The sequence below is a fragment of the Microtus pennsylvanicus genome, chromosome 3 (genome assembly GCF_037038515.1).
Source record: "Microtus pennsylvanicus isolate mMicPen1 chromosome 3, mMicPen1.hap1, whole genome shotgun sequence".
Taxonomy (NCBI): domain Eukaryota; kingdom Metazoa; phylum Chordata; class Mammalia; order Rodentia; family Cricetidae; genus Microtus; species Microtus pennsylvanicus.
The window spans coordinates 110,920,315-110,936,049 of NC_134581.1; the positions used below are offsets into that span (position 1 = coordinate 110,920,315).

The 15,735-nt window shown below is 44.9% G+C and overlaps 1 protein-coding gene across 1 annotated transcript; it reads right to left on the bottom strand.

Annotated features, from left to right (window-relative positions):
- Positions 1-563: 563 nt before the first annotated feature.
- Positions 564-9,715, bottom strand: Mmp7 (matrix metallopeptidase 7). The gene is made up of 6 exons (XM_075968012.1): positions 9,578-9,715; positions 5,230-5,456; positions 4,996-5,144; positions 4,411-4,539; positions 2,163-2,324; positions 564-791 (listed from the first exon to the last, which is right to left on the bottom strand). Exons 1-6 carry the CDS (start codon positions 9,692-9,694, stop codon positions 772-774), a joined length of 804 nt encoding a protein of 267 aa, XP_075824127.1. The 5' UTR covers positions 9,695-9,715; the 3' UTR covers positions 564-771.
- Between the last annotated feature and the right edge of the window lie 6,020 nt (positions 9,716-15,735).

A 15,735-nucleotide genomic window follows, 5' to 3' on the forward strand; every position in this document is an offset into this window, starting at 1 on the left:
GCATTCACAGAGACCAGAGGATGTCGGGGTCCCCACTGTCACTCTTCAGCTTACGTCTTACGACCGAGTCTTTCACTGAGTCTAGAGCTAGGGTGGCAATCAACAAGCTTCTGTCTCCACTCTGCTTCCCTACCACCACTGTTCTTTTCATGTGTTGTAGCTGAAAAAGAAGGCGATACTGACATTGGATTGGTAGAGGGCAGGGAGAGGGAACCCAGGATACAACTGCATCGGGAGAGGCATTGGGACAGGAACTTAGAGCTGGTTGTAACTGTGAAGCCGGAAGTCCTCCGGAGCTCAGGCGTTCTGTGGGAAGAACTTGGCTTCACAGAGGATTCAGAGATGGCTTGAGCCCAAAGGATAGGGAAGTGTTATAGCTTGGGGCTATACCAGAGGCGGCATGCCCACCTTCTCCATTTGGGGAAGATGTACCAGAAGAACCTCAAATAATATAGCTGGATTCATTCTGACCTTGTCTTTGATTCATCTTCCTTTGTCACTAAAAAAGTTCTCTCAAACATGAGTAATTTCTCCATGGAATAGCAATGGGATTACTTGTGCACATATTTATTTATGTCTATCAACTGCATGTCACCTGAGACTAGTCAGAATCATCCAGTAAAGATGAGCCTCAGAGGTGCAGAGCCCACCCCAGTACTAGAAAACAATGAAGCACATGAGTCCAGGAAGGGCGTTTGCTCATTCTGATTGAGGAATGCAACAGACATCCCAATGATTGTACAGACAGTCTCTCTGAAGTGTCTACATCTTCTACGAATCATTCCTCTTTCCTGTTAAGAAAGAAAATATGAACATTAAGATGTCATAAATCACATAGGAAAACTATACTTATGTACAAAAACAGCATTGTCCCAGGTTCAATTCCAAGCATCCAACAAAACAAAACAAACCCAAAAAGAAAAAGTCATCTGTATCAGCTGGATGAGGTGTGTGGGGCACAGGCTTCTAATTCCAGCAACAGGGAAGCAGACAGGGCGGGATCGCTGCATATGCAAGCCCAGCCTGGTCTACATGGCGGGTGCAGGACAGTAAGAACAACACAGACAGAACTTGTTTAGGACTCCACACAGCAGGTGGTACCGTGCTGCTGGGATAGCCTCCTCTGCAACTCTTGTCATTAGGAGTACATCTTGGGAAATGTTGACCCACAGTGAACCCAAGTTTGGCAAATGCTTGCATTCATTTCTCCTCCCGTAGAAACAATTTCCCCTGAGTACAGGCCTCTTTTTTAGTCATTAAAAGACTCAGATCTTTCCACAGCATATTTTCATCTTCATTTATGTGTGAGGTAGGCTTTGGTGAGTATGTAATTCCAGATTCTCGTGTCTGTCTAGCTTTAAGAAGGGGAACATGCAGAAACATGTCACCATACCTGAAGTCAGGGACCTGACTTGGCCAAGGAAGCCATAGGCTCTTCACAGGTCACTTCCCCTTGAACGTTCTTTTCTCACAGTTTTCTGGGGACATGGATTTTTACTATGCTCCTCACCTGTCTCCCAAACTCTATTTCCAATGAGCTTCATCAAGCAAAAACTGACCGACTTTTACTTTCGATAAAGTTGATTTTAGAATTTGTTCAAAACAAAGAAGGAGAAACTGGGATACAAACATTGAGAGATTTCATGGTCGGGGCTCCCATAGCTGTTAGGTCTGTGGGTGACCACTTTCCCTACATGTTTATAACAACAGGGAAGCGTGGGTCACTGTTAACCAGGGAGGGCAACTCCTTGGGAGTGGGCAGTTATGGATGATGCTTGGGATGGGGGCTTTCTTGTTGCATTTGAGCTGAACAAAGAAGGATGGTGACATTTCTGTCCCGTAGTGGACTTCCTTCTGAAGCTTAGAGTGTGAAATGTGGGCTGTGGTGGGGTGGCTGAGTGGCTAGAAGCTTAGTCTGATGGGTAGCATGTACAGCGTAGAACATCCTCTTCAGGGATGTAGAAAGGCTGTTGCTTCACCTAGGAAGGTGTTTATTGGTATCTGTCTGAGTGATGAGGGCCTCAGACAGGCTAGCCTCCCACCACCCTGGTCTACTGAACAGGTTTCCAGGTTTAAGTCCCACTGTGACTCTCCAGGTCCCCATTTCTTGACATCTTTCTTTCAAGTCTGACATTTTCTTCTCGAGAGCCATTAACTCTTACCATATAACTTCTGGATGCCTTCAATGTCATCTTCTGTAAGTCCGAAGTCTTCTGTGTGGCCGTTTTCATAGGTAGGGTACATCACAGACCCAGGAACAGAAGAGTGACTCAGACCCAGAGAGTGGCCGAATTCGTGGGTGGCAGCATACAGGAAGTTCACTCCTGCAGCCAGAGAGTGTACATAGTAAATATTAAAATAACCGTATAAAGGCCTGTAATTGTCACATCGTAATGGAAGCAGGAGCCACCCCACCTCAGCATTCCTTAGCTACTGGCTTCTACTCTGACACCGCTGACTTCCTGTGCCCGAAAGCAACTTAAGGAAGAAAGAGTCCAGAAGGATAGAATCCACAAAGTCAGGGATAGAAACTGCAGGTGACAGAAAAAGGAATCCGCAGGTCAGATTTCATCTACACATAGGAAGGACACACACACACACACACACACACACACACACACACACACACACACGGACAGAGAGGGAGAAAGGGTCAGAGAGGGAAGGAGAGAAAGACAGAGAGACAGAGAGAGCAATCACAAGGTGAGGGGGCCCAATCAAAGCCCGCCTTCAGTGGCGTACTTCCCTAGAATGTTCCCAAACAGCACCACCTACTGGACAGCAAGTGTTCAAATACTGGCGCTCTCAGGGACATTTCACGTTTACACCAGAACAATAGTGAGAGCCTGAAGGAGTCCTTTAGAGAAGTGACCTAAGGTTAGGAACCTAAACCAGCCTCCCAGACAAGGAGCCAATGGGAGAGCAGAAGAAAGGCTACGGCAATTTATAAGGAAATCAGAATTCAAGGGAAGAATAATATACTTTGCCAGAAGGCAAGAAGGGGGAACTGGGAAAAGGTCAAAGATGCAGTCCCTTCAAATCTTTGTGTGTTTAAAATAGAAATTTTAAAAGACTTTTTAAGAGATAGGTTTTTCTGGAATTTTAATTTGCTTTTATAAAATAATCAGTAGGTAATTTCTGTTTTAGTTTGTTTTATTCATTGTTGTTGTATGGTGTGTGTGAGTGTAGGCCCATGTGTACTACAGTGTACATGTGATCAGGCAATGGTTTCCCCTTCTGCATTGTGTCTGAGAACCAAACCCAGGTCTTCAGGTTTGCTCAGGAAGCCTTTTTACTCACTGAACCACCTGGTTGGCTGTGGTTACTGTACAGTTTCTAATGGACTTGTGACATATACACAATTAGTTCTAGAACTTCTGTGAGGCAGCAAAGGATTATAAGCTGGTTCTAAATTTATAAAGACACTCTCAGGATGGCTGAAAGCAGTCCTGGGATTACATGGAGTTGGGTTGAAATTCCTATGTGATGTTCTTTTCTCTGTCAGTGGTTCTAGACCAGTGGGTCAAGGCTCCTTTGGGGGGGTCACACGATCATGACCCTTTCACAGGGGCCTCCTCAGCCCTTAATAAAACATAGATATTTTAAAAAAAAAACAAAATCTTTGTGTGTTGAGGCTTTTCTGGAGAAGGCAGAACAAATGTGTTCTTGGGAGCCTCAGGTTATCGAGGATGAATTAGTTAATCCACTGCATATTATTACTGTTGGTTTTAATTTTGTCATTAGAAGTTGTTCTGTGTGATCCCCAGTGGTGAGAGAGCTAACTCACTCTTGTCACCAGCCCGTTAGCTCTCTATAGCTTTGGCCAGGAGAGTGCAGTTAGCTGCTCTGGCTGCCCTTAGTTTACCCTTTAGATTTATTTATTTATTTTCGAGGCAGGGTTTCTCTGTAACTTTGGAGCCTGTCCTGGAACTAGCTCTTGTAGACTAGGCTGGCCTCGAACTCACAGAGATCCACGTGCCTCTGCCTCCCAAGTGCTGGGATTAAAGGAGTGTACCACCACCGCCCAGCTTACCCTTTAGGTTTATGACCAGTTTAGTGCCCAAGTCCTCTTCTGGTTAACTTTTTTATTATCTTATCGTATTTATTTTTATTTAATGTTTGTGTGTGTGCATGCGTGTGTGTGCGTGTGCTGCCACAGCACACATATGGAGGCCAGAGGACAATTTGTGAGAGTCCGTTCTCTCCCACTATGGGTTTCCACATACATCACACACACAAATTAAAAAAGAAGATATTAAATGAGATAAAACATTTAAAGCACGCACTACAGGAGTTGGCACTTAAGGTATCTCTAATTGTTATAATTAAAGCAGTGATCAAAGTAAAATTGGGTGTAGGTCTGGGCTTTCTAGAAAGGATATGCAGTAGAGGAGACATAGCCCACTCTACCTGCACCATCACCGTCCGTCCACTGTTCATCCCCGTCAAAGTGGGCATCTCCTCCCAGGCCTGGCCCAGGCGCAAAGGCATGACCTAGAGTGTTTCCGGGCCCATCAAATGGGAAGCTGTCTCCGTGATCTGCAAGATAATGCCATGACTTCTGTTAACAGCTCAGGTTTTCTCTGGTCGTCTCATCTCTTCAGATCATATGGTTATGAAGGTTGGAGAGAGAAGCCGGTCCAGTGAGTTAAGCTCCTGGCACCAAGAGCCATTTCCACACACACATAGAATGAGCTGTGAATCTGGTCCAGGTGTCTGTTATTAGATCCACTGCTCAGTACTGGTGACCAACATCTGTGGAAGGCTCATTGGAGTCAAGATCTTAAAACAGTGTGAGTGTGTGTGTGTGTGTGTGTGTGTGTGTGTGTGTGATGCTGAGAACTGAAACCAAGGCCTCTCATACGTTAAACATGTTTCACCAATGACAGCCCTCTATAGTGCTCTTGGAAGGGTTTAAATCTTGAAAAGAGAACACTGACATAAATAGCAAAAGGTAGAACAGCACACAGACTAAGCCTGCAGAGCCATCCTTACCTCCCGTTGCGAAGCCAATCATGATGTCCGCAGTCCCCCACCTCACTCTCCTGAAGTTCAGTGGGATCTGCTTACTCCACATTCTGAGGGCCTTTGCCACGATTTGATCCACCGTGAGCTGTGGTAGGTCTGAAGGATAGGACATGATTCTGGCAGCACACAAGAAGACAGAGTTTGAGTTCTCAGGGGAAAGGTTTTGTTGCCTCCATCAGAATGAGCCGAAGCAAGCCTCACCTGAAGGTGACTTTTCTGGACTGCCATTTTGGACTTCCTGGCATTAGTGAGTATTTTGCAACATCTGGCAGGCCACACCTGGGTTTCTGCATTATTTCCACGGTACGGGGGGACAGCTTTCCAGTCATGGGCAGGCCAAAGAATTTCTGCATTTCCTTGAGTTTGACCTCTAGGCTGTTGCCTTCTTTTCTTTTCGAGTCATGAAGGTAGAATTTCCTAAGATAATTCTGATAGATAGAGAGTAAAGGATCTTTTATTTGAAAATATGCATCTCTTTTACCTGCTGTTGTTGCGGATTTGAATAGTTCTTTGAAGACAGAGTCGTTGTAGAGTTATGGAATAAAGTGAGTGTTTCCCAGTGAGGGAAATGGAATATTGACAAGAAAACACTGCCTGCTGTTGCATAAGATGAAGAGAGGAATCCTTAGGGTCAGTGTATTCTCAATACACACCACCCACTTTCTATAGAGGATCTGGAAGTATCAGCATGTCTTTGGTGAACACACCAAAGGCTCAGTTAGAGAAGAGCTTGCCTCAAAAACTTGAGGGCCCGAGTTTGATCCCTAGGCCTTGTGAAAAACTGGGTGCTTCTTTAACTCCAGTGCCAGGGAGGAAGAGGTAGGAAGATGATTAAAGACTCCCACTATCAACTTCTAGCCTATACACACACATACACACACACTCTTGCACTGTCTCTCACACGCACATGCATGCACACACACATATATATACACACAAATATATACACACACAAATATATACACATACACACAAATATACACACATACACTCTTGCACTGTCTCTCTCACACACATGCATGCACACACACATATATACACACAAATATGCACACACATACATACACACACATACACATATGCATACAGAGAGCAAGGGAGCACTGGAGCACAAAGTAAGACTATTAGGTATCATAGACTGTATGGGGAGATCTAAGTTTCCTTATTCTAGTAAGGGCTGCTGCCATTTGGCTATTTACATTTCAGTAGGGAAGAAGAAATCACATGATTGTTGTTTAACTAGTTTGAGTTAGTCATTCGGGAAGAAAGCACAGTTAACAGCATCCAAGTCTTTGTTCAGGTCCACAAACTGAGTTGGTGGCAGATCTGTTTAGAATCTCTTTATCTGCAGTCCCTTTTCCCCTTTCCTCTTCCTCCCTTTGGACTCTTTTGCTGTTAGCATACCCACTAGGTTAGCACACCCACTGGGAGGTGGTGGGATAAACCAGACCCCCTCCCATACCTTCCTGTGCATAACAACATCTGAAAGTCTCCAGGTGTCCTGCGATGCAGTGGCAGACCTTCAGCCAAACGTGAAGAGGCAAGAGCTGACAGCAGCTCACAAAGGCACTGAAGACCCTTCCCAGGGGCAGGTGCACATTTGCTCCACATTTATTTCAACAAAACCTCATAACCACCCTGTAAAGCAGAGCTGGAACGTTCACCTCTGATTTATATAAAGACACATGCTTAGAGAGGAGAAACAGCTGGCAGTGACCAACCAGGTGTTTGCCATCCACTTCGAGAGAAACTTCTTTAGGAAAAGCTACGGGCTCAGGGAGGGTGCAGCGGGAGGATCAGGGAGGGTGCAGCGGGAGGATCAGGGAGGGTGCAGCAGGAGGCTCAGGGAGGGTGCAGCAGGAGGCTCAGGGAGGGTGCAGCAGGAGGCTCAGGGAGGGTGCAGCAGGAGGCTCAGGGAGGGTGCAGCAGGAGGCTCAGGGAGGGTGCAGCTGGAGGCTCAGGGAGGGTGCAGCAGGAGGCTCAGGGAGGGTGCAGCAGGAGGCTCAGGGAGGGTGCAGCTGGAGGCTCAGGGAGGGTGCAGCAGGAGGCTCAGGGAGGGTGCAGCTGGAGGCTCAGGGAAGGTGCAGCTGGAGGCTCAGGGAAGGTGCAGCTGGAGGCTCAGGGAGGGTGCCTGCCAGTGACTTGCTGTTAGTATCAGAGCAGTGGATATCCGTTTAGAAACCTCCCACAACTATGCATTTTACTGAAGTAAACTGGTCAACATTGTGCCCTCCTACTTGCTGCCAGTGACAGTGTCTCATTCAATACAACACATTCTTATCATGCACTTGTAATGAGCATGAACATGTTCTTTAAGAAAAATAACAGACATGAGTCCCTTCAGGAGCGGTGGACTTCATGACAACACTCTCTGGAGGACAGGTCTGCACTCTTTTTTCTACTTTGGTTATTGATTTGAGATAGAATCTTGTTCTGTAGTACAGGCTATTGTGGAACTCACTGTGTAGCTCAGGCTGGCCTCAAATTCATAACCATCTCCCTTCTATTGGACAATCTGTGTGCTAAGCAACAGGCCTAAACATGCCTGTAAGGGCAACCTGGAAAAAACTGGATCAAAACCCCTAAAATGCTATTTGGTAATGTGAGAGCAGCCATGATAATCTAAGTCCGGGCAGACAGGAAGTTCTTTATTTCCTCCAACCTTTATCACCTGGGACTCTGGCCATCAGTGAGTTTAAACGAACTCTGGAGTCTCAATAGTTTATCCTGAGACAACGCCTGACAGGCTGAGATTATCCGAGATTATCCAAAATTATCCGATCCTCACCCAAGAGCAGACCATTCAAAGGAAATTCCTGGCATTCCAAGCCCTGTAGATAGAAACACCTGCCAGCACTTCACCAGGACACCCCAGCCAATCAAGGGTTCTGAACCTCAAGGACCCCTCACCCCCACCTTTACTACTATAAAAACCCAATTCTAATCGAGCTCGGGGCTCTCCGGATATTCTAATACATTGGACTTGCAGAGAGACCGAGTTTGCAAACTTGATTAAAATAAAGGCTCTTTGCTTTTATATATGGGACTCGGTCTTCTTTGTTAGCTTTTGTGGGGACCCACGGATTTGAGCATAACAGTAAGGGAAAACCCAGTTAAATATTGGTGATTTCATGTGGTTGAGTCTAGTATATCAATTAGGCCAAACTGAACGTGAAATATAATTCTATTTTCTTACATTTAAAGCTTACCAATCATTATCTGATTTTACCAAATGACATTTTATTCTTACTAATTACTGTACTTATCGGTAATATATTTGAAGAAACACAATTTCTGAGCTAGCAAAGCTTATCCTGGTGCCTGCCACAATTAGCAGAAGAATATGCATCAGGTGACTTTGAGTTCTCAGTATAGCGCTGGTGATCAAACGACGTGCTGGATCCAGAGTTCCTTATGGTCTGCCCCACTACACACATGGGAGTTCCTATGGTCATGTCATTTGTCTGGTAGACTAATCCTGTGGGCACAACACAGATGGTTTTATAACGTCTATTGCACATGCAAGAAAGGCACACCTTCTACGGGTGCTTTCTGACTGTCGGTCTCTTCACTGTGAGGCCAGTATAGTTTATGAAAATAATTTCAAGTCGCAATAAATAATAATACTAATACGTCCATTTCCTGAGCATGAATTATATTTCAAGTACTGTATTAAGAAGCTTATCCAGCTCATCTTGCTGACAGTGTTGTTATACTCCTCCAGTTTCTGAATTGGAAAATTTAAGGTGAGAAATGAAATGACATTCTGAAGTCCACCTAGATTGCAGATTAAGAAGCTGGCACCCAATCAGAGTTCTGGGAGGCCCTGGAAGCCAGCTTGCATGACTCCTCACAGAAAACTACTCTGTTTTCTAGCTAGGAACGCTACACACGAATATCCACGGTCACACTAACACCAACCAGGAACATTACAGAGTACACAGGAATATCCACGGTCACACTAATGCCAACCAGGAGCGTCACAGTACACACGAATATCCACGGTCACACTAACACCTACCAGGAGCGTCACCGTACACACGAATATCCACGGTCACACTAACACCAACCAGGAGCATCACACACTACACAGGAATATCCACGGTCACTCTAACACCAACCAGGAGCGTCACACAGTACACAGGAATATCCACGGTCACTCTAACACCAACCAGGAGCGTCACACACTACACAGGAATATCCACGGTCACACTAACACCTACCAGGAGCGTCACACACTACACAGGAATATCCACGGTCACACTAACACCTACCAGGAGCGTCACACACTACACAGGAATATCCACGGTCACTCTAACACCTACCAGGAGCGTCACACAGTACACAGGAATATCCACGGTCACTCTAACACCAACCAGGAGCGTCACACACTACACAGGAATATCCACGGTCACTCTAACACCAACCAGGAGCGTCACACACTACACAGGAACATTCACAGTCACACTAACACCAAAGGACAGATCATTCAGAAACACGCTTGCATGCTGACAGCGAGGCCAGAGAACCCGGGAGAGAGGACAGATACCTGGGCCTGTTCCCACTGCAGTGTGCTCACATCCCCAGCCTCCCGGGACAGGGGCAGGGCCAGGTGGCCTGGCAGCAGGCACACAGTCCAGAACAGGGCGAGCTGCATAACTGGCATCAAAAGGCAATTGTTCTCCGATCTCCCAGTCGCTTTGATGTTTTCTGACAGAGGCCGGAGAAATTTATACGACTTCTTAACCCTGAGTGTTTAAACAGGTGACTCATCTGCATCCGTTCTTTCTTTTTAGAATGGATGTGTCATTTTCCCTAGCAACAATGGTGAAGGATTGTGTCCTTACATTGGCAGGAGGAACACATGGCATTTATCTCTTAGAGGACCTCCCAGCCCTGCCGCTGTGTACGGAAGCCCCCAAAACCGTGTTTTATTTGTTGGAATCAAATGACTACTTTCCCAAGTCTTCTCATCGACAAAGCAGTTCTGGGTTCATCATTGTATTCTGCATCTCACAAGGATTCTTCTAAAAATTTGTAATGTGCGGAGCAGCATGTAAATTACAAATAACTTTACTGAACACGTACTGTGATAAAATCAATGTCAAGAAAGAATACCACCAACCACCATGAAACATGCCTGTCCAGAATTCAGGAGGCTGCTTCAACAGGAGGATTGCAGGTTTGAGGCCACATAGTGGTTATATAGCGAGACCATTGGCTACATAGTGAGACAATGATTAAACTAAGAAAGAAAGAAGGAAAAACAGAAGGAGGGAAGGGAGAGAGAACAGAAGGAAGGAAGGAGGGGAAGGAAGGGAGAATGGAAGGAGGGAAGGAAAGAATGAAAGAGGGAAACAAGGGAGGATGGAAGGGGAAGTGGGCTTTGCTGGTATCCCATAATTCTTTGTGAAGGAGCGAGGCAGGTTCTGTGTCAACGGCTGCTGTGGTGTTAGCATTTAGCCTTTTCTCTAACAGTCAGGCATCTCAGTCACTCCGTGAGAAGCCCTTGTAAGTGCTCCTTTAATCAGTGGCCTCTTTTCTTAATGCTATTTCTAATTTCTTTCAGTTAAACACCCCCTTAAAGTCTCCAGGGAGAGCCATGTATAGCTTCTGTCTGTATAACACATGAGTATTTAGAGGTGTGAACTGTATCAGGTAACTATAATGCTGTGAGATGGTCATTGACCCTTGTTTTGGAGTAAAATCGTGGATCTTTTCTTATCTCAAAGAATAAGACTGCAAAAAGAAAATCTAACAAAAGGCTACTATCTAAATTATATAAAGAACTCTTAAAACCTAACAGCGAGAACACAACTGATTTTTAAAAATGTACCAAGGACCCAAACAGATAATTCACCAAAAGAGAATCACAGATGCTAAGTAAATATGAAAAGATGCTCCCCATTGCAGCTACCAGGGAAATGTGAGTTAAAATAAGAACAAGCCAATTAAAACCCATTAAAATGATTGAAATCCAGAACACGGGCAACACTAAGGCAAGACATGCTGGGAATACAAAGTGTCCAGCCACTTAGGAATATAGTTTGGCACATCCAAAACTAAACCACCTCTTACCACATGATCCAGCAAGTGTACTTTTTCCTAGTCAAAGAGGAAATGAAAATCTATGCCCTTATAAAACTGCAAATACATGCTTACAGCACTTTTATCCATACTGTTCAAAACTTGGGAACACTCAAGATGTCTTTTTTCAGTGGAGGAACGGCTGGATAGACTGTGGTAAGCCACACAAACGAATATTATTCAGCACCAAAAATAAAAGATCTACCAAGGATGAAAAGACATGACAGAGGCTTAAATAGTGCTACTAAGTGAAGGAAGCCAACAGAAAAGGGTTTCGTCTATGATTCCAACAGATGTCATTCAATAAAAGGCGGCAGCAGGCAGATCAGTGCTTACAGGGATGGGGAGGGGAGGGTGACTGACTGATGGGTGAAAGACTGAGCTCAGAGGGTTTTTTCATTTAATTTTTATTGAGTTCTACATTTTTCTCTGCTCCCCTCCCTGCCTCTCCCCTCCACATCAACCCTCTCCCAAGGTCCCCATGCTCCCAATTTACTCAGGAGATCTCCTCTTTTCCTACTTCTCATGTAGATCCATGTATGTCTCTCTTAGTGTCCTCATTGTTGTCTAGGTTTTCTGGGATTGTGATTTGCTGCTGAAAAATTTCATGCCAAATTTAGTGATATTTCTCCAGAGAAGCACATTTCTCTAACAAATGTGCTTCTCGGTCTCCTGAACACAAATTACTTCGAGCTGTTTAATAAGATTGCCAAGGAGCAAGGTTTTAACAGAATATATTTGGAGACAGAGGAGCTGAGTGCCATTGGGCAGAGTCTGTCCTGCAGAACTGTCCACTAGTCCAAATTCCATGTCATGGCTCAGGTGTCTCCTGTGTCAGTGCACAGAGTGACTGCCCACAGAGCTCTGCAGTACTAAAGCTGACACCAGGAAGAAAGCAGGCTTGCCGCAGCTGAGGGACTCCTGTAGTGCGTGAGGAGTTCACTTGCACCTCTTCTGGAGTAGACATTTACTGTGATGTGTGTCTGTGTGTTCAAATCTCATCCTTCACATTGAGTTGCCCCCCGGCAGCAGTTATTAAGTTCTTTTTAATGGCTTCAACGTTGCATTGGTAAGTTATAAACTCTGTAGCTCCCACTTTCTAGGACGGGCACATAGTGAGAAGAACCTGCATATTTGACTCTAACAATGAAGACATCAAACCACTGCTGGTAATGTCTCCTAGTGCTTAGAACTCTTTGAGCAAGGCTTTCTGAAGTGGGACTTATGGAGACCCATGAGAACTGCAGTGTGGATTTGCACTGAATGCCTCTGCTAATATTCAGGGAGCGTGGTTATTCTGCTATGTGTTTCAAACCATGGAATAAAGAACTGTTGTTTAAAAAGAAAGAAAAAATAAGTAAATAAATAAACCAGAATTTAGAGCAAAGCAAATAGAACAACAGCTTGGGAGCTGGTCAGTGCAGGACTGAAGATGAAAGAATCGGAGGAGGTCTGAGCTTAGTGAAGGGTGCCACTGTTAAGACAAGGAACGGCCATTGCCAGGGAAAGAGAGTCCGCTGTGGCTAAGACATTGGGATCAATATTGGATATTGAACTTGAGGGTTCAGCTAGGAAAACATGTCTAGAACTCATGAGAGTGACGCAGTGTGCAGTCACAGGCTGTAAGTGACTCACTGTTAAAGGAGGAAACTAGACGCCTGTGTGCGTGTGTGTGCATGTGTGCTCATGTGTGTTGGGGTGTATAGAATAGATATAATGTAAAATTTGCCATTTCAACCATAATTTTGTTAAACTTTTATTTTTATTCTATATGTATGAATGATTTGCCTGCTTGTGTGTCTGAACACTGTGTGTGTTGGATCTCCTGGAACTGGAGTTGCAGATGGTTGTGAGTCATTGTGTGGGAGCAGTGACCTGAACCTGATCCACTGCAAGAGCAGCTAGTGCTCTTAAACACTGAGCCACCTCTCTAGTTCAATTTTCACCTTTAAATATGACTTATTTTTAATGTGGTAGTTGCTTCTCCCATGTAGGTAGGCCCTGGGGACTGAACTCAGGTGGTCAGGTTGGCAGTAAACATCCTTACCCACTGAGCCATCTCGCCTGCCCTGTGTTTACCATTTCTGAATGTCCAGTTCAATGGCACTAACACATTATCATATTCTCCAGCTGTCAGGGGATTTGCTTCTAGAACTTTCCATCACCTCAGATTGCTGTCTTCTCTCCTATTCTCTTAGTAATCTCCATTCTGCTTCCTGTCTCTATGATTCTATTGCAGGAGCTCCATCTAAATCCTGCCATTAAAACATTATGTCCCTTCCCTGACACTTTCAATATTTACTGATTTACTGTTGTAGCCTGTATTAGCCCACCACTCTCTTGACAATAGATAAATAATACTCTAGCATTTGGATATAACAAATTTTGTTTATCCATTAATTCCAAAACAGACATTTGGGCAACTTGTGCAATGATCACTGGTGTATCCCAACCAAGTACCAGGTATGCAGTCAAAGAGAAGGAGGAGGGAAAACACTAACAAGGGAGATCAAGATCACAAAGGAGAAATCTACAGAGACCACTGAACAAAGCTCGTGGGAACTCACGAGCTCTGGATGGACAGTTGAGGAGCCTCCACGGGTCTGAACTAGGCCCTCCATATGTAGGAGTCAGTTGAAAAGCTTGGGCTCTCTGAGGGGCCCTTGCAGTAGGACCAGGATCTATCCCTGGTGCAGGAGCCAACTGGTTAGAGCCCACTCACTATGAGGGGATGCCGTACTCAGACTTCATGCAGAGGGGGTGGCTAAGTCCTGCCCCGAATAATATGCCAAACTGTGTCGACTCTCGTAGGAGCCTTACCTTAATGGGAGGAGTGGATGGGGAAATGGGGGGTAGGGGGGAGGAAGAACCTTGGTTGGAATGTAAAATGAATTAAAAAATAAAAACCTCTGGTTCCGATTACTTTGTGTATACAATCAAGAATGACTTTTATGGGTCTTAACAGTAAGTTTACATTTGATTCGTTTTTGAGGAACTGCCAAACTCTTATTACAAAAAAAAGTCACTATTTTCTATTCTCTTTCTCCTAGACAGGGTCTCTTACAAAGCCTGGAATTCACAGGCTAGGCTAGGCTGACTGGTGTTGATCCCACCAGTAGGAAGTAAGACCACTACCACAGCTTAAAGCCAAATCTAAAGCAAGCTGTAATTAAATACTGCCCAGGTGGGTGGGGTCTGGCCAGGTCCACACCTGGGTTCCCAGGAAATGGCTCACAGTTTGCAGTGGCTTAAAAAGGCAAAATCCACAATTCACTGTATTTCCCAGCAGGTCCAATCTGGGGCAAGTGTACATCCTGACTTATTTCCTGCCCTTGAACCTCATGGCCACCTGTGATCAAGCGCCTCTGGTGCAGATGGGGCAAACAATCTTGTTTAGGGGGGTGAAAACACGGCTTGTAATCTCATAGCAACAGCCTCCAGCATTCCAGGACTATTTGCCCTTGGGCAAGGGGCTTGCAGGTTAGAGGTATTTTTGTTGTTTTGTTTTGTTTTGTTTTATGAATCTCTAAGGCATAGTAATTAAAACTTAAATACGTAACTTTGGCTTTTCCTCTGGCTAGTGAGCTCCAAGGACCTGCTTCTTCAGGCTGGGAGCTCAAGTGTGTGTGTGTGTGTGTGTGTGTGTGTGTGTGCGCGCGCGTGCGTGTGCGTGTTTACATAATTGGGGCGTGTGAATGTAGATCTTCAAGTTTATGTAGTAAGTAAGCACTTCCCAATTTCTCAGTCATCGTCTCTTCCATGTCTGTTGTCCTTTGTCATAGTGTAAGCTTCTGTTTTGTTAATCAGTCAGATTTCCCTGGTTATTACATTACAAGGCAGTCACTCATAATCTCTCGGAAATGTAGATTCCTTACCTGAAAAACAAAGGCAGATCTTCTTTTCTTAGGGCTAATAAGGAGACTAAGTTTATTAAAAACTGAGCCATGTTCTGGGAACCTAGTAAGAATTTAGTAAAGGCTAGCCATGGGATTCTGGGAGCCGTGTGTGTGTGTGTGTGTGTGTGCGTGCTTCCCAGCATATACACCACATACATGTAGTACCTCAAGAAGAAAGGGTGCTCGGCCCCTGGGACTGGAGATGCAGCTTAGTTACTATGTAGGTGCCACGAATCAAACCCAGGCCTTTGAGAAGGGTAGCCAGTACTCTTAACTGTGAGCCATCTCCACTATTCTGGGAGTTATGTGTTGTAATGTTCTGTTTCTTTCACATCTTTGAATCTAGTGTGGAAATATGACAAATATAGAAGAAAAATAAAAGGTTGAAATGACTGTGTCACAATAATCTTTATGGAAACTGTTAATGTTAATGTCCCGTGACATCAGGAAGTAACCGCTCTAAATACTAGAGTTCCATGTGTAATGAGAGTTAGCAGAGGGGTCTGAAGCACAATTCATAAAAACTCAGAGACAGATAGTGGGTTCAACCTGAAGACCAGAAAATAGAAGCAGCCAGCCTGCCTCCAGGAAACCTCAGAATGAGCCTGAGCCTGAGAGCTGTCTCCTCCTGTTTTAGATTCCTCTCTAGTGCTGGGATTAAGGGTGTGCCCCACTACCACCTGGTTTCTATGGCAATCTAGTGTGCCTACTGGGATTAAGGGTG